We start from the raw sequence: 22784 nt of genomic DNA on the forward strand, positions 1-22784 counted from the left end.
ACACATAAAAATATATTCTAAATATCTAGTAAAATTTATATAATTATATTCGGGACTCTTCTTTAAGGACTAATGCTACAAATGCCGTGCTTAATCCTGATTTGCGAAACTAAAATAATTGCTAGCATACTTACGTAGACCAACAAATTCAAAAGGCTTCGAAAATGTACTTTACGTTACCTGTTTGCTAATGGGCCCTTCGCTTATGAACATCTGTAGAAAAGTTTAGAAAACTCTGGATATGATTGACACTTGGTGCTGAGCTAATGGGGTGTCGACAAACCCAACCAAGACTGGCTTTGTCCTCTTCACAAGAAGGAGGAAGCTTGATGGACTCGTTCTGCCTAAGCTAAAAGGAGTCACAATCCAGCACACGTTGAAAGAAAAGACATCCAAAGCACTGACAGCCTTCTGGCGGTGCCAGGGTGTCTTTGGGAAAACGTGGGGTCTTTCTCCTATGGGTCTTCTATGGACCCACACGGCTATGATAAGACTTATTATAACCTATGAATCAGTGGTCTGGATGAGTACACTCCCTCTCGTGGGGGGGCAGGAGGACCTTATCGAGACTACAACGCATTGTGGCCATCTGTTGCACCTGAGCTTTTCCGACTACTTCAGGCCCGGCATTAGATGCTCTGGTTGGTTTACCACCACTTGATGCTTTCATCCAAGGAGAGGCCGTGAAGGCCATTTGCAGGCTGAAACACACTGGGATCTGGTACGGCCCCTGTCCGGCATTGGAAAACAGAGTAGGCATGCACTTCGATCCAATAATTCTCTTCATGCTCCTAGACTCTATGCCATCTAGAGTCGTACTTTGATCTTGAAATACCCCCAACCACTTCAAGGGTAGTCGAGTCCTGTAAATCCAGGCTGAACTATGTCGGTAGATATAATAGTGCTAACATAGGTCCCGGGACACGTGGGTATCGTGGGAAAAGAGATCTCTGACTCTTTAGCCAGAAGGGTCAAGGAAGTTGGCCTCAGAGCCCGTTCTGCCACTTTCTTCTGCAGCCATCAAAGCCACGGTTAACAAATGGGTTACTACAACTCACAAGCGAGCTTGGCAGGCTGAGCGAGGCTGCAGATGGACTAAACTGATGTTACCTTTCATGTCCGATCGACTGTCGCAAATCCTCCTTTCATTAAGCAGAATGGACTGCAGACAAGTGGTTGGCCTGCTGAGGGGCCACTTTCTGTAGGCGAAGTACATGGAAAAGGTAGACATCTCAGGCGGTGCACTCTGCCCAGCATCTGGAGAGGGGGATGAGAACGCGGACCACTTTCTGTGTGTCTGCTCCGCCTTGGCTCTAATCAGGCTTGAGGTCTTTGACACTGATTTGGTAAGAAGCGACCACCTTGGCTCCTTGGCGCCACAAGATCTACTTAGATTTCTTCGGAGGTCGGGTAGATTTAAAGCAAATTAAAAAGGGAACTCGAGTGTAGTACAATGGACTTAATTGTGGCTGAGTGCTGTACATGCTAGTTGTCCCGACAAAAACAAAAAATACCGTACTTCAGATATATCCCACAAACTGCGCTTGAAGATCCCTTCCTCTTGTATTGCGACCGAACAATGCAATGCCTCTCTTTATAGGTCAGTAGGCCCGACATATTTCTGATTGATAAATCTGATAAGATTGCTTATATAATTGATCTTGCGGTTTCCTTTAACAAGAATATGCAAAAAACATAGGCAGAAAAACTGTACAAATATTTTGACTGTGGAGCTGAGGAAGCTGTTCCAACTACCAATTATCATCTCATCGCATGGATTCGTGTTTAAAAAATTAGCAGACAACGCTGAATTTTTCAATTCCCAGGATCTCGACATGCAGAAAGAAGCTTTACTTAATTCCTGTCATATAGTCTGAAACTTTTTACACTAACAATTTTATCTTTTGTAAATTTCTTAATTATTATTTTTCTAATTGTAATATTTTTTACCTGGCATAAATTGTTGGATTCCAGCTCAGCTGCCGCCAGCTAATGTGAGTTACTCTTCTTTTGTGGATACAATAAATCAAATAATAAAAAGTAATATTGATTTTATCTTTTTTTGCCCAAACAACCATGGAACCATTGAAGCAACCAACCAACCAATGATTTGAATATCGCATAGAGAAACTCGCTACCATTAAGATTAAATGTTCTGGTAGAAAAACAAAAGCATTAATTTTTATCGCGCAATTTTGTTTTTTGCACCTTAAGTTTGCATGCCGCAGTAAAAAAATCTAGAAATTCACAATCACAGTAAATATATTTCTTGCACTTTTGCTGACAATGTTGGCATTGTTTTGAACACATTTTATGGGTACCCAGGAGCACTCAAGTAACGAAAACCTAATCATGCGTATGCTCAAAAGACACGCATACATACAAACATATGCAGTATAAGATAAAAAAGATTTCTTGAAGTAAGATTTATGCACATACATAAGTAATTTACGAGGGTGGTACTAAATTTTTTATTTTTATATTCTGACGTTGATAAGTTTTGATGGGAGCAATCAGCAGGACTCTTTTTTTCAGTATTGTTGACTTCAACCGGCTATACAAATATGTGAACTCACGACTACTTAGCTTATACTGGCACAGAGCATTGCACACTGTGCCCACCTACAAACCCCCACCAGTTTACAAATCTCCACCTCTTTTTATGTGAACTTTCTTTGTGTGAAAATTTATTTTATTTACAACTATTCCGTATTAATATTTCTTTTCTTCTTTTTTTTTCTTTGTTTTTTGGCATTCAAAGGATGATCCTTTCTCTTCGCTGGACAATGAGGTGGCACGTCATATTTTTGAGCAGAGCGTGCAACGCATGTTGCTCAAGGCGAAGCGAACCGTTATATTGGTGACACAACAGTTGCAACTGACACAGCATGCGGATTATGTAAGTGATGAAATGGAATGAAAAAAGCCGTCAGTGCTTTGTACGAAAAGAGCGCATTGGATTAGAAATAATTTACAAAAAAAAAACCAAAAAACAGGAAATGTGCTGAAAAACTACGTGTGCTAATAAAATGAAAAAAAGTTATTGTTGTGACATGATTGCTCACATTTATTACAATTGAAGGTCCATATCTCACAAATAGTAATGAAGGTTCACATATCAGAAATAGTAAAATGTGACAAATTAAACTGTCATAAATTGTTTTGTAATCGTTTGATTCGAGGTCACTTCAAGGTGACCTAACCAAGAAAAATAGTTTAAATGCCATTATATGCGTCAAGCAACCGCCGCACTGTGGCGACAAGTTGACGAAAAGTGGGAACAGTTTATACCATATTTTATGATGCTTAGCCCAATCGCGCTCAAAATTGAGACAAAGAAGTTTCCTGGCTAATCGACCGATTTCGGCGAGTCCGAGTCCAATTGGTACGACGAGTAATGTTACACTACCGCTTAAGAAACTATTCCGCTTATAGGGCCACGCTGTAGCCGAGCCTAATTCGTGCCATTTAGGATCGCTGCCGAGAGTTGAGAAAGGAAGAAGAAGTTAGGGACCGAGGTACGTAAGTGCGAAGAGCCTGAGATGCCGGCTGAAAATTTCGTGCAATAAGGCCACAAAATTCTGCCAGAAAGTTCGGTATCTTAAGAAGAACAACGATCACCGTCTTGGTGATGACTGACAACCAGAGAATATTTAAGTTGTGGAGGCAGCACTTCTCGCACTTGCTGAAAAGTGTGGATGTCAAAGAGAATATGAAGACTCCGATCCCACATTGGTTGCCGACGGAACTGTCGTTCCGTTACCCGGCCATGATGAGGTGAGAATAGCGATAACGCAACTAAAGAACAACACAGTTGCGGAAGTCGACGGACTACCGGCTGAGCTATTCAAACGTGGCGACGAAGAGCTGGTAAGGTGTAAGCATCAGCTTCTATGCAAAATATGGTCGGGTGAAAGCATGCCTGTCGATTGGAATTCAATCCCAACCCAGAAAAGGCGTGATCCTGCAATCTTTCCGAATAACCGCGTTCGTGTGCGTCTCTACGTTGCTCCACAAATGGAGAGACCTACAGTTTTAAGCCGACGCCGAAGGACAAAAGGAAAGCAAAAGTACACTCCGCGGTTTGCCATTGCCTGTCGAGGGGGGACCGCTATTCGAAACAACTTTTTCTATCATTTTGTTGCTTCCTACCCGGAGATTCGAATCTGTGATCATCCGAATGGTAATCGCGTACTAAACAATTCGGCTACGGCTGCCCGACAGTCTTCAAAATAGTACGTACAAGGTTGTAACGAGCGTATTGTGCGAAGTACTGGAGCTCACCATCAACCAACTGATTCGACCTTATCAGTGTATAATGTTAGACCTGGAAAATTGACAACTGTCCTGATATTCGCAATACGCCAAGTTATGGAAAATACTCATGAAAAGAGAATCGGCACACACCCTCTTTCGTCGACTTCAAATCAGAATTCGATAGTACAGAAAGGAGTTTCTTTTATGCCGCAATGCCTGAATTTTCGGGGGTTCGGGGAAACACACAGCCTTCCAAAGCCATCTATATTAAAATAAAAAATTCAAAGAGATTATTATTCTGTAGACTTTACTTTAGGTCCCGAACCTAAAATATACATAAAAAAAATGGCGGACTTGTGAAAAAAGTTCTCTAAATCTAATTTTTTTTCTTCATATATTGTTTAAATTAAATAGTTTACTATTAAAAAATTAAATGCTTTAAAGGTCCGATATGTGTGTCAAGAATAACGGGTTAAATTTTTAGCCAAATCGGTTGAATAGTTTTGAGTCAGTGATTCCCCGAAATTTCGAAAACATGGTTTTGAGAAAAACGCGTTTAAAGTTTCGACAACAGCTGCTGCTGGCGTGTCACACGCTTTCATACACACTACGGCGCGCTCTCTTATTTTAGCTATAACTTTAAAAATAATTAAAATTTCTGTCTGAATTTTTATAGTATAGGGTGGGCCATGTAAAATTTGCTTTTTGAATCAGCTATAAAAAAAAGAAATAATCTAAAACTATTTTTTTTTTATTTTGAAGATTGAACATTTTCATTTATGAATGAGAAATAGTATCGTTCAAATGACTGCCACGACTGGCTTTACAGTAAGCCATTTGATGAACCCAATTTTTAAGCACATTTTCGATTGTTTGGGCACCAATTTCATGAATGGCTACTTCGATTTCGTGTTTTAAAGCATCAATCGTCTCTGGATGGTTCGCATAGGATTTGTCCTTAACGGCTCCCCACAAAAAATAGTCCAATGGGCTTAAATAACAGCTCCGAGACGGCCAATTGATATCGGAATTTCGGCTGATTATTCGGTTTTCAAAAACGGTAGCCAAAAGTTCGAGTGTAACTTTGGCAGTGTGCCAAGTTGCACCGTCGCGTTGAATCCAAATGTCGTCCATGTCATCCTCTTCAATTTTTGGAAACAACTCGTTCAGCATGTCACGGTAACGCTCGCCATTTACTGTAACCGCGGCTCCTCGCTCATTTTCGAGAAAAAAATGGCCCGATGATGCCGCCAGACCAAAAACCGCACCAAACAGTGACTCGTTGTGGATGCATTTTCTTCTCTACAGTAACGTGTGGATTTTCTGAGCCCCAAATCCGACAATTTTACTTATTGTTGCAGCCACCGATGTGAAAATGAGCTTCATCAGAAAATATGATTTTTCGGTAAAAATGCTCATCTTCGGTCAAACGATTTTCTGCCCATTGAGCGAACCGAAAACACATTGGATGGTCATTAGGCTTCAGTTCTTGCTACAATTGAACTTTGGAAGCCTTCATACCGAGGTCTTAATGCAAAATTCTCCTCAAAGAAGTGCGTGAAATGTTCAATTCTTGAGAACGATGACGAGTTGAGGTTATTGGATGTTCACGCACATTTTCGGCTACAGTAGGAATGTTTTCGGGTGTACGCACTGTAGGAGCACGTTCACGTGTTGTTTTATCCATTAACGATCCACTTTCACGAACACGATTAACAAATTGATCCACAAACTGTCTTGTTGACAAATCTTTTTTTTGGATTTTTTTTTTTCAAATTTCTCACAGTTTGAGTAGAAGACTCACCACTTTGGAAATAGGTTTTCAATATTTCCCATTTTGTTCAAGCGTATAGCGTCCCATTTCGTAAATGTCAAACCTTTAAGTAAATTATGAACACATTTGACATGTAATTTGTGTTAGCATTCCAAAAAAATAGGTGGTTCAAAAGCAAACGCTATATGGCCCACCCTTTACAGTTCATTTGACATCTTTGAGAGAATTGCAAAATGTGAACTCGCTGTAATGTTATTGTCCCTTTAATTTCTTTAATATAATCTTTGATTGGCTAATTTTGGTTGAGTGCATATTTTCTGAGCAATTTAATTTATTTATTGTAGGTTTTTATTTCATTTATATTTATTATAGTACAAAACTATTTGAATTTGACTTCTAATTTCTTCTTTTTCCATATTCTTTTCATTTTTCTCATATTCAAATTAAATTAAATGGACTTTCCGACATTTACTGCTTTGACTACTTACATTTGACTACTATTGTGTTGTTGCTGCTCTCTCATCAACAATTCACAGTTAATTGTGATGAAAAATGGCCAACTGCAAGCCACAGGCGACTATAAGGAAATCGAATTGAAATATCCGCATATTGTTGCCAAATGGCAAACAATCATTGCCCAAGTCAATAAACAGACAGAGAGCGACGAGAGGTGAGTGCCAGCAGTATACGTATGTATGTAGGTACTTATTCATACCCACACGCAAATAGTTATACATGTGAGTGAATGCCTGGCGAGTGGGGGTGTTTTGATTAATTTTTTTGATTTTCAAAAGTTAATGATATCAAAATATTCAAAAATATTTTGGTTAACGCTTAAACAACTTCTTGCTTAATTATTTAGGCATTCATTCACACATACATACATAAATAAATACATACATACAAACATACATGCTTTTCCATCTGTACACTCGCATACTCCAAACTTCTTCACATCACTTCACAATTAGAAATTCTATTGTAACTTTTGTACAAAGCGCATTTTTGATGATGAATTTTGCGTCCACATCAGCTTCATTACACTTCTTGTTTTCTTTGCATAATTTTCGGCGTAGCAACGCCGCTGCTGCTGGAAGGACTGCGCGCGAACGTTGGAAATTATACCAAAATGTTACGAAATTGGGCCTACAGCGCACAAAGTCCAGCAAAGTTGCGACAACAAAAACAAAAGGGAAAGCAAAACCAACTCGTAGAGAGTCACGCGAAATTGTTTTGAATTTGAATGATGGCGGCGTTGTCGGTGATGTTGGTCCTATTGGCGATACAGTCGGGCGGATGGCTGATTGTGAAACTGGTCTTGGGGCGATTCTTGACAATGACGATATGGCTACTGCTGGTGGTGATGACAACAGCGCTGAGTTGGACGAAGTTCATGCTGTGGAGGAAGAAGCTGAGGACGACGAGGATGAGGAAGAGGATGAGGATGAAGAGGAAGATTTGTTGCCTGTGGTGAGTTTGTGTGATTGTGTGCAGTTAGTGTTATTAAGGGTATTTGTTTCGTAATTTCGTACTCAAATACATAAGTCTTTCATTAGACACTTTTAGTTTTGGGTTGTCAAATTTTTATTAGGGAATAAAATTAGAAATAATTTAAATTAGTTTTTAATATAGTTAAATTGCACGAAAGGCGAGTTAATTAGTGCATTTCGAGTTGTTTTTAGGAGCATTTTTTGTGTTGACAGCTCAGGCTCAGCTTACAGGTCGATGGTGCCGTTTTTCACGGATGCTAAGTATAAAATCTGCAAAAGCATGAAAATACTGAGTTAAGTATTTGCGTAGAAAATTTTCGGTTTAAAACAATCGCATATTGTTGACTTGAATTTATATTTGATACGTAGGGTAGGAAGTGTGGTGTTTTTGAAACGGTACTTTTAAGTTTTTGTTGTTTTTTTTTTTTTTTTTTTTGTTTTGTTTTGTGTTTTAATTTGAATATATATGTAGTACATAAATTGATAAAAAAATGCCAAAATGGATTAAAAAAAATTAAAATAAAGAAAATAATAATAAAAAAGTATTAAAAAAATTAAAAAACAAAATAATATGAAAAGAAGCAAAATAAAATGTAACAAAAAAATTAAGTATAGTGAAATGTAATAAAATAGAATAAATTAACTAAATAAAATAAATACAATTAGGTAAAATTAAATAAAGTCACAAAAATTGAATGAAATGAAACAAAATTAAAAAAAAGTTAAAAAAAATTAAAAAGATTTAATAAAATAAATTGTAATGAAAAAAAATAAAAAACATATAACTAAGTAAATAAATAAATAAAGTAAAATAAAATAAAAAAATTAAAATAAAATAAGGTAAAATAAAATAAAATGAAACAAAGTAAAATAAAATTAATTAAAAAAAAAGCAAAAAAATGAAATTTAACAAAGACAAGGAAATATAATGAAGTTAAATAAAATAAAATAAATCGAAGCTAATGTGAACAACTTTTACGAAATATCTAGCGCCGATCCACCGAGTGCTGTAGAGCGAATGTATCCCACACGTTAAATTGGAGGGAGAGTTTCAATAAATATATCCAAGCTGCATTACGATCGGAAACTGAAACTTCGGCAATATTTTTTCAAAAAACTTGTCTCACTTTATTGCTGCTCTTCGAGAAATAGATGAAAGCTAGACTCCGCTAAATCTCAGCGCAGAGGAATATCAAAACCCAGAAAGTTTCGAAACCATTGAGCAGCTTCGAGAACTGAAGCCAAAACCTTTACATGGTGCACACATCCTTGTGTTGAAAGCAGATTACATCGACCTAAGCGCTTCAAACGTCTGGCCTAGAAAAGGAAAACTGTTTATTGAAACAGAAAGTTTTGTAAAGGTGATAAAATATAGAGGAATACCTTCAAAAGTTTTCCGCAAAACAGTATAAGTAGAGAACAAATACAGCACAAGTGCAGAAGGTGTGGTATAAAGGGAGAAACGATCGGGCATTTGATTGTAGGATACAACTTTATGCCGGCTGATGAATATACGTCTCTTCTCAATAATGTTGTCAAAATTATACATCTGGAACTTGCAAAGAGATATGATTGTCTGACCTTTATTTCAAGTATCAGCCAGAAGAAGTGCTTGAAAATAAGAATGTAAAACTTTACTGGAATAAGACTATCTACACTGGCAAAACAATCATGGCGAACCGCCCAGATATCATTATTTACGGTAGGAGAGGAAAAGGGATTGGCAATATAGATGTGACCATGCCGCTTAACCGATATATGCAGTCTGTCTATTCTACTAAACAGGTTTTATATGCCGCGCTGTCAATAGAGATGCAACATATATACAGAGCCGCGCGCGTAAGCATAACGCCTTTCATAATATCAGCAACCAGGCTGGTACCAAAATTTCTTATTAAACATTTAAAATCTTTTAATCTTTTGTATACATTGAAATTAATATAGAAAACTGTATTAATAGAAACCGACTCAACTACTCGACATTTTTTAAACAAATTAATGGGAATCACTAACATTAATAATCTCTTGGTAAATTTATCCGAGATTAATATACAAAGTGAAGTCCAAAATAAACAAGACTGAACTCAAATAGAAACTACAGGAGCTTTGTTCTGATAACTTCGAGTTTATTTATTCAAAATAGTCCCCTCTGGCCTCGATACATTGTTTTCACCGGAATGTCCTTCAGGAAGTCGGTACAAGCCTTTTGGATGGCCTCTACGGCGCAAGACGTTTACTTTCATGACCAAATGCTATTTTCCGAATTGGTAGAAGCCAATCAGTCGAGTACGGTGGGTGAGTGAAGGTTAAAATGCGATTTCTAGTCAAAAAATCAGTCACAAGAGTGGATCGATGAGATGGTGAATTATCATGCAATAAGCTGCAGCTTCCTCCTTCGCGGTATTCACGGCGAATTCGACGAAAGCGATGCAACAAACGCTTCAAAACGCCAAGATGAAAAATTGCATTGACGGTTTGGCCCAATCGCACGAACTCCTTGTGGACAATTCCCTTGGAATCGTAAAAACAAATGAGCATCGACTTAATTTTTGACTTCTCCAAAGTCGATTTTTCGGGTGGTGGCTCGTCTGGCACTTTCGGCACTTTGACGCTTAGTTTCAAGTTCATGTTGGAAACACCACGTTTCATCACCAGTAACAATGTTGTGAAGGAAGTTCTTGTCTTTTCTCGCCTCTTTAATGAAGTCTTTCAAATGTTGAATTCTGAGCTATTTTTGGTCCTCAGTTAACTTGTGCGGAATGAAACGTGCACAGACCTTTCGTAATCCCAAATGATCACTGAAAATGCATAAATCGATGTTTTGGAGATATTCAACTCCAACTCCATGAAGTTCAATGATGATTTCGGTTCATTTTTGATAAATTTACAAACAATTTCGATGGAGTTTTCGGTGATTACTGATTTTGGGCAGCCCCTACAGTCATTGCCATTTATGTTCTCACAACCATCTCCGAAACGTGTAAACCACTCATGAACTCTGGCACGAGATAGACAATCATCGCCATAAACTTTTTCATCAACTCAAATGTTTCGGTAAACGTTTTATCGATTTTAAAACAAAATTTGATATTAGCTCTTTGTTCGAAACTCATTTTGGTACCGATGACACAAACCTACTGACACCTTAGACGCAATAACTTCGCTTCTACTGAACCGAATGTCACCAAGCATTCACTAACTCATAAAAAAGATGGCACCATCAAAAACATTTTTAAGATACCAGTCTTTTTTATTTTGGACTTCACCTTGTAAATCTCGGCTTTTTAGCCGCTATGGCACAACTTTAAAAAATACAATAAAATGAAATTAAAACAAAGCAAAACTAAACAAAATAAAGGAAAATGTAAAAAAATAAAATAAAATACAATAAAGAGAAAAATTAATTAAAAAACCAAATAAAATAAAATATATATTATTAAAAAAAATTATGAATATAAAATAAAAGAAAACAAAATAAATGAAAGCAAAATAATTTACTTTAAGTAAAAAAAAAATGAAAATTACATAAAATAAAGTAAAGTAAAAAAAAAAATTGTAATAATAAAAATAAAATAGGACCGAGATAAAATTAATAAAATTTCATTTAAAATATTACTAAAAACCAATAAAGTGAAATAAATACAGAGAAAATAAAAACATTTCCTTTAAATTAACTATAATAAAATTAGACCGGCGCATTTGTCCTCGAAAGTTATTTAGACTAAACTGAGTGATTATGAGTTTGAGTCCGACGTGAACTTATCAGTTGACTTTGGCACTATCTTCTTATCTTCGAATGATGTTGCCAAAGATATCGATAAACTAAAAAAGCCTTCACAAACAAATGTCAATGGTCTTTCGGCTTTTTTTCTTAGAAATTGTTTTTTCGTTTACCTATCCTTTCTAGTTGATCTTCAACAGATCATTATCTAGAGGCAATTTTATTGATGAGTGGAAATTGGCTTTCCTTGCATAAATTTTTAAAAGCGGGAAGAAGAGTGATGTTAGCAATTATAGACATAATTCCAAGCCTCCGGCTGCCTCTACCTCTGGTAGATCGACAGTTTTACTAGTCATAGTCGAATTCTAAATTATTTACAAATCTATTGGGATTGATTTTGCCTCTTCTAAACTCTCTATGATTAAATTTCTTAATTACGCCTATAAATAGTTTGTTTTAGTATGTTTTGTTATATTTTTTTCTTACGGCTTTAGATTATTATTATGTTATTTGTTAAAACATCTGTATGGATGTTTCATGGCAGAAGTCGATAAAAATTATTAACCTCCTAACTTCCTTGCAGTCCCTTCCCTCGATCAGTCGCTGTCGCAGCGGCAGCGCGTACATAAATCGCATTGGCAGCATACACTCCTCTGCCGTGGGCGCCTCTATTGGTGCCATTGCCGGTCGCATTCCGCTCACACGTCAACGCTCCAGTCTCTATGGATCACGCCACCTTTTCTATGACGCACCACTTCCCATCGATGAATGTCAAACGGAGGATGTGATTTTGAGACGACGACGACGCTCGCAACGTCATAGACGAAACTCCACACAAGACCAGCAACGCCCCGCTTCACTCATCTCTACCGGTAGTAGCCGACTGAGTGGCGCGAGCGCATCGACGACAGCATCCGCCGAGCTGCGGCGCAGCATCTTCACCAACAGCTTTGGCAGCAGTGCACCCAGTTATATGAGCGGTATTAGTGGTAGTAGTGTGCTGTCTGTGGATACGGGTGTCGATGTGTGCAGTGAGGTAGTGCCCACGCGTACGCAATCATGGCAGCCCCAGAGCGGTGGCGGCGGTGGTGCAATATCTGGTGATAGTAAAGGTCACCAGAAGGTGGCGCGTAACAAATCTTCACCTGGTTGTTTGGTACATAACACACAACAGCAGAAAATTAATGCTGAAGCAACGGCAGACTCTGGTGTGGGCAGCAGTTTTCAGCAATTTTTGCGCCGTATGTCGATGCGTCGTTCGGCAGCGCATCGCAAGCCGCGGCCGATAAGCGGCACAAATTCCATTAGGAGAATTACGGAAGAGGGCACATCAAACCAACATACGCCTATTTCCACCTCGGTGCCTTCGATTGAATTGAGTGCGGTGGCAACGCCAGAAGCGGTTGAAAATGAAATGGATGCACCGATTTCAGAGGCTGACAGTTGGATTGCACGCATCGAAAATGAGGAGGTGACAGGTGAGAATTATTGTTCGATTAATTACAAATTATTAGTTTGGGGAAAAAGAAATTCATTATTTTTCGTAAAATTTTGCGCAAATGGCCTTCAACTTTTTATGGTCGATCCTTTGCTGCTGGGCGATGCTACGACTACTAACATGCGGGTTAACTTCGATTATTGCTGTGATTTCATCGACATTTTCGAAGCTTGGGAACTCGACATGGGACAACGGACGCTAAAATACGCAGGCCTTCGTACATTTTTCTTTACTCGACTTGATATTCTGACTCGAAATTCTTGAGATCCTTTAATATTGTATCATTAAAAAAAAAATAAGTTTAAGTACCGTCATCCCCCTCCCTTTCTTAACAGTGTCTCTGTCGAAGAAAATGTGTACTTATTTTTACTTATGGAAAATTGAAATGCAATTTTTAAATCTATTTTTTTTTTAATAATTCGCATTTTGGATTACGATACTCTTCTAGCAAATGAGCGATATGTACATTGATTTTTTGTCATTAACAATTGGACTTTTCATTTAATATGAAAGCCGCCTCCAAAGTAATAATTTTCATAAATATTAAGAAATTTAACTTCTCACCCCCTGCAGATGCCAACATCGACTATAAAACTTTGAAAAACATGACAAGTACAGCAATGAACCGTAATGATGTCATGCCACTAAAACGAAAACACACAATAAAGAGCAACAGGAGCAGCATTAAAAGAACAGCGGGTCGTGGTGCGACTGCTGCCAGCGCGTCTCTGGGCTACGATGCGGAACGAAAGTATGGGAAAATACCAACACATATCTATTTGCTGTATCTGCGTGCATCCGGTTGGCAAATGGTGACGATATTCTTTTTGACGGCTTTGATTTGGCAAGGCATGCGAGTTTACACAGATGTGTGGTTGCAGCATTGGACCGGTGGCAGCGCAGGTAATGCCAACATTAACAGTAGCGGCACTCACAGAGACTGGACACGAGCTGATAGAAGTACGATGGCTGTGTTGCCAGTGACAATGCATAGCTCCAACACAACGATAATGGATGCTGCCGGGGCCGCAGTAGCAAGAGGAACAGGATCAGTGACAGTAATGTCTTTGGCTGCCATCAGCATGGTTTACAACAACAACACCAGTGACAACAATAGCATCTACAACAATAATGCCACTGACAATGGTCACGCCGCGGATGTCACGTATTATTTTCACATTTATTCGGCGATTTCGTGCGTTTGCATTGTAATGGCAGTGATATCGACACCAGCCGGTCAATTGGCCGGTTGCAATGCGCGCGGCAATCTACACGACCAATTGCTGTTGGCGATTATGCGAAAACCGTTGCACTTTTTTCAGGTGACTCCACTTGGACGGCTCATGAATCGGTTCGGCAATGATATGGCCATCATCGATAAGGTAAAATAAAAGAAGCGAAAATGAAAATTGCAGTGTAAAAGCTTTAAGGAAAATGCACGAAAGCAGGAAGGAAGCTAATAAGCGAGGTCAAAATGAAAACGAATTTTTATTATTTTTCACAGAAAATTGCCGCCACCAGTCAACGCCTGCTACAATTTTCGCTGCTTTGCTTATGTGCTGTGCTAATTAATGTCAGTATTACGCCTTGGTTTATGCTGTTGACAGCACCGATTTGCATTGTCTATTACGTCATTCAGAAATTCTATAGATGTTCGGCCAGGTATGTTGGTATGTTGGAATGAACAGAGAAATTATAATGAGAAATATTTTCTTATAGAGAATTGCAGCGCATCGAAAACTCAACCAGTTCGCCGGTGATCTCACATCTCTCGGAGACCATTCAAGGTGTTACGACGATAAGAGCTTACAATCAGGAGGCAAGATTTACCGAAATACTCTTCAAACGCTTGGAGGCGAACACGATTGCTTTTACGATATTGAATACAAGCAATCGTTGGCTGGGCATATCGCTGGTAATTGTTAATTACTGATGCTTATATTGATGCTGCTGCTGTTGTCCATACTTAAGCTCGTGCTCACACTTATTTTTATGCTCACACTCATATTCATACTCATGTTTATACTCAAACTTTAATCATACTCACACTTCTACCCATACTAATTTTCATATCCATAACTCACAGTAATATTTATACCCATTCTCACACTCATACTCATAGCGATACTGATACAGGTACTGGTACTAATACTCCACTCATATATCTGCTCATACTTATACTCATACTTATACTTATACTTATACTTATACTTATACTTATACTTATACTTATACTTATACTTATACTTATACTTATACTTATACTTATAGTTATACTTATACTTATACTTATACTTATACTTATACTTATACTTATACTTATACTTATACTTATACTTATACTTATACTTATACTTATACTTATACTTATACTTATACTTATACTTATACTTATACTTATACTTATACTTATACTTATACTTATACTTATACTTATACTTATACTTATACTTATACTTATACTTATACTTATACTTATACTTATACTTATACTTATACTTATACTTATACTTATACTTATACTTATACTTATACTTATACTTATACTTATACTTATACTTATACTTATACTTATACTTATACTTATACTTATACTTATACTTATACTTATACTTATACTTATACTTATACTTATACTTATACTTATACTTATACTTATACTTATACTTATACTTATACTTATACTTATACTTATACTTATACTTATACTTATACTTATACTTATACTTATACTTATACTTATACTTATACTTATACTTATACTTATACTTATACTTATACTTATACTTATACTTATACTTATACTTATACTTATACTTATACTTATACTTATACTTATACTTATACTTATACTTATACTTATACTTATACTTATACTTATACTTATACTTATACTTATACTTATACTTATACTTATACTTATACTTATACTTATACTTATACTTATACTTATACTTATACTTATACTTATACTTATACTTATACTTATACTTATACTTATACTTATACTTATACTTATACTTATACTCATACGCACGGCAGATGGTTTTTTATGGCAGAAATACTCGAATCTTTACCATTGCTTGCCTGCTACTGCATTTTGCGAAAAAAATATTTTCTTTCATTTAGTGTTTCGTGCCCGAGGTTCCGAACTCACTCTAATGCACCAATTCATTCACCTACGGCATCCTGCATACTCATACTTATACTAATACTACTATGGATACTGACACTCTGATGTCTGATACTCGCACTAAAAATTTTCCACCTACCTAAAATAATGCTTTCGTCTCCATGTACTCTACCCGCAGGACTTTCTTGGCGGCTTTATTGTATTCATTGCAATCATAACCGCTCTGGTAGCAGCTTCTATAAGTTGTGCGCGCTATAGTAGAAAACTCAGCAGCAATGCAACGAACTTTCAAAATCCCGACACACTAACGCCATCACCCTCGCTCGTTGGCCTGGCCATCAACTATACACTGCTGATGCCAATCTACTTGAATTGGGTTGTTAAGCTCCTAGCCGATATGGAAATGTATGTAGGCTCTGTGGAACGCATTGCATACTATGCAGAAATCGATCAAAACGTAGAAACACCGTTGGACATAACTAATGGCAATACATCTGCAAATGAGAAAGGAAAAGCAAAATCAGCGGGAAAATCAGTCAAAGATTCGTGTGTAAATTTTGAAGTGGCGCGTGTCGAGTTTTGCAAACCACGGAGCTTATCGGTGCCATTAGTGATGAGTAATTGTAAGTATGTTATGGATTGGAAATATTTTATTACTTTGATAAAGCATTTTTTTCCAATTTTACCAGTTTTAAATGTGTAGTTAAATGTTTGCGTAGTTTTTTTTGATATTATTTTTTAACTTATCAATAAATTAATAATTTCAATATCCTTTCTTCTCTAGCAACTTAATGATATTTATAGATAATCGATGCGTAAAATTTGTAATTAATATTTACATAAATAGCATCGCTTTACAAAACAATAATTTTTATGTTGATATTTACATTTATTATTCCCATGCTAACATTTTAACAAGCAGGCCAATTCAAATAACATAAATCAAGTGACAGTTGGTTTCTTTTTCATTTGGGGCCTCGCATATACGCATAGGTGCCTGTGCGCATATAATTATAATTTTTTTATTTGAGCTTGACACTTGCGCGCCTCATAAATCAAAATCCACTAAAACTGTAGAGTGTTGGAAAACTAATATTTTTTCCGCCACATACTCGCACATAAACATTGCCGCGGCATGTAAGTCAAGTTAAACTACAGGGAGGTTCAAATATAATTTTCATTGATTTGACATTAACAGCTTTTTTCCTACCTTTTCCTATCACAATCAAATTCTGCAAAGCGAATTTTTAAAAAATAATTTTTTTCCAAAGAGAAGCCAAAATTGTGCAACAGCTTACTAGTGTATCACATTCAATTCAGGAGCAACTTGCCATCTTCTTAAATAACGAAGCATTTCACGTACCTGCCCGATAAGGACTTTGCCCAAGGCAGCATCTCATTTGCTTACAAAACCAAAGTCACTCAACAAGTGAAAGCAAGCGGACTACCTGCTTCGTTTTTGCTTCTCAGCTTGAGTTTATCGAATTGCCCTTCTAATCTTGGCGACTGTGTTAAAGGAAATGAGCGAGTAGCCATTCTATTCACTGAGAGTGACTATTTGGTGGGGAATTTAAGGTTGGTGGCCAAGCTTTTGCTTGAATTTACTGCTGCGAGCGCAGAATCCTAATTTTCGCCAACCCTTTGTGCCAACCCCTTTGAAGCATAGGGCTGTACGGTGTTTGGGCTCAGCAGGCGTATTTGTAGAATAATTGATGATAATGTTCAAGATATTGAATCAGCGGACATGGCATCGGTTAGGTAGAAAGTAACACAACCTGCTTAATTTTAGCTATGATTCATTTTTGTAGATAGAACCCCTACGTCCCAGAGTCATTAAAAGGCATAATAGCAAAAAAAATTAATTTTTAATTTTACTGAATTTAAAAAATTTGCTTGCAATTGAACCACCCTTTATTTTTGAAATATGCAAACTTTTTTGCTCCTTTTAACGTTTTTTTTTGTAATTTCTTTCATTTGCTTTTATTCTTCTTGCAGACGAATCCGTACCAATTTCCTGGCCTCGACAAGGTGACATTAGCTTCGAAAATGTAAGCTTATCTTATGAAGGACAAAAAGAAGAAGTAATCAAGAACTTAACACTAAGGATTCCTTACGGGCAAAGGGTGAGTGATCCACAGCAGAAAACTTAATTGGCGATCACAAATTTTCTTCGCTCTCTAGATCGGTATTTGCGGACGCACAGGTAGTGGCAAATCCTCCTTAGCGATGTCCCTGCTGGGTGTGCTACAAACAACATCGGGGCGCATCTGCATCGACGATGTGGATATAACAAAAATTCATCCAGATGAGGTGCGCATGCGCGTATCGATGATACCGCAAGATGTGCATATCTTCAATTTCAGCATACGGGAAAATCTCAATCCAACCAATTATTATGCCATTTCCGAGCTGTGGGATGCGTTGGATAAGGTGGGGCTAATGAATTTCGTTAATCAGCTGCCGGAAGGCATTGGTGAGTAGTGGTAGTGGTATTTCAAAAGATGAATATTTACTCGTCTTATATTAATATGCATCCATAGATACCATTGTCGGCGATGGAGGCGTGCAGTTGAGCGCCGGCCAACGTCAGCTACTCTGCTTGGCGCGCATCATTTTACGTGGCTCTGTTTGCTTGATACTCGACGAAGCAACCAGCTCATTGGACAGCGCCGCTGAACAGGTGCTACTCTCAGCTGTGCACAGCTCATTTCGTGGGCGTACAATAATAACAATTGCAGTGAGTGGAAAATTTATGATTTTTTATTCTTGCTATTATGGGTTTCTTTTAAATGTTTTCTTTTATTTTTATTTTTATAATTTTTTATTTTTGTTATTTGTCTATTTACAGCATCGCCTTTCAACAATTCTCGACTACGATCGCATTATTGTTTTGGAACAGGGTCGCATTGTTGAGGATGATACGCCAGCTGAGCTGCAGCGACGTAAAGATGGCATTTTCTATAGCCTCCTGCACTCTGGACGGCCATTGGATGGCTCTGCTGCTGAGCCAGTGAGAGCAGGAAATAATCAAACACAGCTGGAAAGGACAGATTAAAGTGTTTAGTCTACTACTTATACATATACATACACACATCGGCCAGCATTTCTATGTATAGGTGCTTATGTATATATACTTGACCTGTTTTATATGTAAATGCATTTGAAATATTTATATTGAGTCGACTCATTGTGCTAAATTGTGCAGTATTTTTTATTGTAATTTATAAATTACTTATTTTCATATTGAATTTTTTTACATTCACTCACATTTTTTCTCTAATTGCCATATGAAGTTTGCTTCCTAAAAATATCCTATGTTAGATGTAAATTTTGTTGCTGCACTTCGTTGGTTGTGGCTGTACAGAATGAACCAATTTAGTAAGGCATCTTTTTGGGCTAAAATCATTTTACTTCAACCGATATGAAGAGTTCGAATATGTTTAATTTCTAGTCTTTTTTATTAATTTACATACATATATTATATAAGTAAGCCTTTTTATTGTACTTACTTTTGTGTAAATATCTGCTATACGTACATGAATATTTTCTCCAATATTTTACAACTAATTTTGATGAAGTGAAAAAAATGTATATAAATGAATAAGTATTTGTTGGGCTTTAATAAAAGTCTTGTGCACTATTTGCGGGGAAAGTACAAGCTTTTCTTTAAATAGAGAAATAGTAGAAATAGAAATAGAGTCAGTCAAAAAGTTTTGGTGCAGTAATTTTTTTATTAGGTGCGCAACTAAGTTCCCGCTGTTTGTTAATAGATGCCGCCAGCAGTGTTAATGTAATGTAAACGTCATAAACCAAGCTCAAACATATGGTAAACGAACTTCTTCGACACATTAGTGATTTTGTTTTGGTATCATATACTTTTGGTTTTGTGAAAATGTCTGATTTTGTGCCGAATAATAGTAATTTGCGGGAAGTGTTGATTTGCCTCTTTCATTCAAAAAAAAAAAAACGGCGGCTGAAGCGCATTGAGACATCGAGAGCTACAAAAAGTTTATGGAGATGCTGCTTAAGTGAAACAACGTGCCGAGATTGATTCCGGCGCTTCAAAGACGGTGATTTTACAGGGTTTGATTGAAAAGTAATGAGCCTTCCCGCGCGGAGCGTCTGCCAAGCGATCAACCGAATCGGCTGGTGTGGGAAAATGATCGTTGGACCTTCCCGTCCACTAGAAACCGGTCCCAGTTCGCTGGCAACAGCGGTGCAGTCAACATCGCTCCACGCGTGAAAGCTGTTTTAAAAATGTGTTAGGATTTTGCAGTGGCGAAAATGCAGCTATCGTTGGAGCAACGATACTTGATCAATTTTTGCGTAAAGCTAAACAAAACGAGTACCGAAACCATTGGGATACTCAAGGAGGCTTACGGGGACCAATCTCTGTCCAGTGCCTAGGTAAAACGGTGGCACAAGTCGTTCAAGGAAGGCCGGGAGGACAATTGGACCCTTCATCACGCCAATGCGCCGGCGCATACCGCCTTCCTCTGCACCTCAGCATTGGCCAAGATGGGGGTTCCGGTGTTTCCCCACCCTCTCACAGCTCAGACCTGTCCCCTTCGGACTTCTTCTTGTTCCCGCGCCTGAAAATAAAACTGAAGGGGAGGCTTTTCGACTCCATCGAGGCGATCCAAAAAACTGTGACAGCCGAATTGAACGCGATTCCGGCGGATGAGTTTAAAAAATGTTTTCTGCAGTGGAAGGACCGCTACCAGCGGTGTATTGACGCTCAAGGGTCCTATTTTGAAGAATATTAGTTGTATAAGTAAAAAGGTTTAATAAAACTGCTTAAAAAAAATAAGGCTCATTACTTTTCAATCAAACCCTGTATGCAAACTTATTACCCTGGTTCCAGTGAAGTACCGCACGATTTTACCCAATCTTTTCTTATCATTTTGGCTTTTGGAACATGAACAAACTTAACACCCACTTTTGCCCACAAAAAACTATTGTCTGCTTACTTTTAAGCAAAACTTTGACTTTCTAGTTTTTGAGTATTTTTTTTTTAGAATTTGCTCTGAAATAAAAAGTAGCTTTTTCAAGAGGATATCAAGGAGGAGAACATCAAGGATTTGGTAAGAAGTTCCAGGTGGCTGATACAGAGTGAAAATTAGACATCTTACAGCACCTTTAATTATAGCTTCCTGCGTACAGTTTATAAAGTTTGAAAGCTTACAATAATTGTTTTTGGATCTTCTATTCTCTTTATTTTGACATATTCCGGCGAAACCAACGCCTTCTTTACTGAAGCGAGAAGAACTGCACTCGAAAGAATAGTCCATTGCCCTAAACAACTGACACTCGCTGGCCTCTGGCGCATGCGCACTTGCTTAATAGAAGCATCAACAGCGTTATCTAATAGCCACGTGTATGAGAGAAAACCACGATCTTTATAGGTGGTGAGTGGCCTGCTAAATTAAATATAATGAAATGAAAGGAATCCGAACTATCAGAATTGTCGTTGATTTTAAAGAGGCGGCAGAAAGTTAGCTACAAGCCAATCAGACTGGAAAGTAGAGGAGTACCTTTCGTATTTTTTGTTCTATCCAAAAGCCAATCGATATAATGTTCTAGCATCTTTATTTTTTCTTTGGAAATTTTTTACAACAATCGCGTGCTCAAGGTAGCTCTCATATACACATGTGTATGTATGGATATTTGTATGTACGTACACGTCCATGTGTAGGCGAGCTTGTGGCTTAGTATTTGACATGCATGTGGCAACGAAAGCCATAAGCAATAACTAGCAACAACAACTACAACAACATCATCACAAAATATAAAATCCACACCAAGTACCGGAAGAAGAGTAACAACAATAATGTTTGGAGAATAGCTGTGAAACAACAGTGTAAAATAGTAGCAGCTGCTGCAACGCATGGCACGTTTCATCCACTTGCAATATGCGCGCTGCATTCAACATGAATGGACATATGTGTGTACATACTTACATACGCGTAGGAGCCGCATGCACACAAGTATATATGACCATTTGATGGTAAATTCCTGTGTTTGGAAGTATGTGAGGTTATTTGTATTTGTGTGTTTGTACGTAGATGTATTAGTTAACGTTGTTGTATGGGTTCGTGTTAGTGATTGCAAATCCTCTGCAATTGCTATGTGACACACCATTTGCACTGAAGTATTCTACTGCATTTACAGTGAGTGGCTCAAGTAGGTTTTGAAGCGAGTGCAGCGAGAATTTTTCTGCTTAAAGGCTTAGTTTGTGTGCGAAGGTGTTGACATTGAAGGGAAGTTGTTGGAAGTATAAAAGAAACAAATTTTTATGATTTTATTAATAGGCCATATTGAGATAAGCTCTTGCATACTCGTACTTCTTTATAGTTTTCAGGGACTTAAATTTTCGCAATTCAATATTTTTTCTGGAACAATGAGAAAAAATAATTTCTTCCTTTGATGCTGCCAAAATTTGGGTAAACTTCTTTCAATAATTGATTAAATATTTAATTTTGTATTTTTAAAAAGTACCGTTATGTGGAACTTGTGGTCCTCCCACTTGTCCTCTTTCCACAAATCAGTTTGTATTCTCCATTAGATGGGTTGCCTTTTCTTTTTTGCGCCTTTGCAACACTACGTGTGATGAGCTGTAATTAAATATTAAATATTAAATAAAGTTTGGTATTTTTAAATTTGAAAAAAAAAAACTTAAGCTCAAAAATTCATCTCGCACGAAAGATGGAATTGATTCGTGGAAATTTGCATGAGGTAATTCAGCCGTGAAATCCAACGCAGAATCTTTCTTGCCAACAAGTGCTACTTTGGACTAAGTAGGCAACTGAGCAGTAAAGTCCTCTCTCGACGAACAAAACTAACACTTTACAAGGTTATCATCATGCCCCTCCTAACATATGGCGCAGAAGCGTGGACGATGACAACATTCG

At 37.5% G+C, this 22784-nt stretch overlaps 1 protein-coding gene across 2 annotated transcripts in view; it reads left to right on the forward strand.

The window, feature by feature from the left end:
- LOC128863210 (ATP-binding cassette sub-family C member Sur) overlaps positions 1–19513 on the forward strand; it is a 90660-nt gene extending 71147 nt beyond the window's left edge. For both annotated transcript variants that reach the window (XM_054102248.1, XM_054102249.1), the window contains exons 12-23: positions 2762–2899; positions 6568–6701; positions 7108–7501; positions 11826–12720; positions 13314–14122; positions 14245–14402; positions 14460–14655; positions 16052–16496; positions 17869–17996; positions 18055–18346; positions 18414–18610; positions 18722–19513. In XM_054102248.1, the coding sequence (XP_053958223.1) occupies positions 2762–2899; positions 6568–6701; positions 7108–7501; positions 11826–12720; positions 13314–14122; positions 14245–14402; positions 14460–14655; positions 16052–16496; positions 17869–17996; positions 18055–18346; positions 18414–18610; positions 18722–18928 (3993 nt within the window). In that variant the 3' untranslated portion in view covers positions 18929–19513. The remainder of the gene's footprint in view (positions 1–2761; positions 2900–6567; positions 6702–7107; positions 7502–11825; positions 12721–13313; positions 14123–14244; positions 14403–14459; positions 14656–16051; positions 16497–17868; positions 17997–18054; positions 18347–18413; positions 18611–18721) is intronic.
- Positions 19514–22784: the final 3271 nt, after the last annotated feature.

Source organism: Anastrepha ludens, chromosome 5 (assembly GCF_028408465.1).
Source record: "Anastrepha ludens isolate Willacy chromosome 5, idAnaLude1.1, whole genome shotgun sequence".
Lineage (NCBI taxonomy): Eukaryota > Metazoa > Arthropoda > Insecta > Diptera > Tephritidae > Anastrepha > Anastrepha ludens.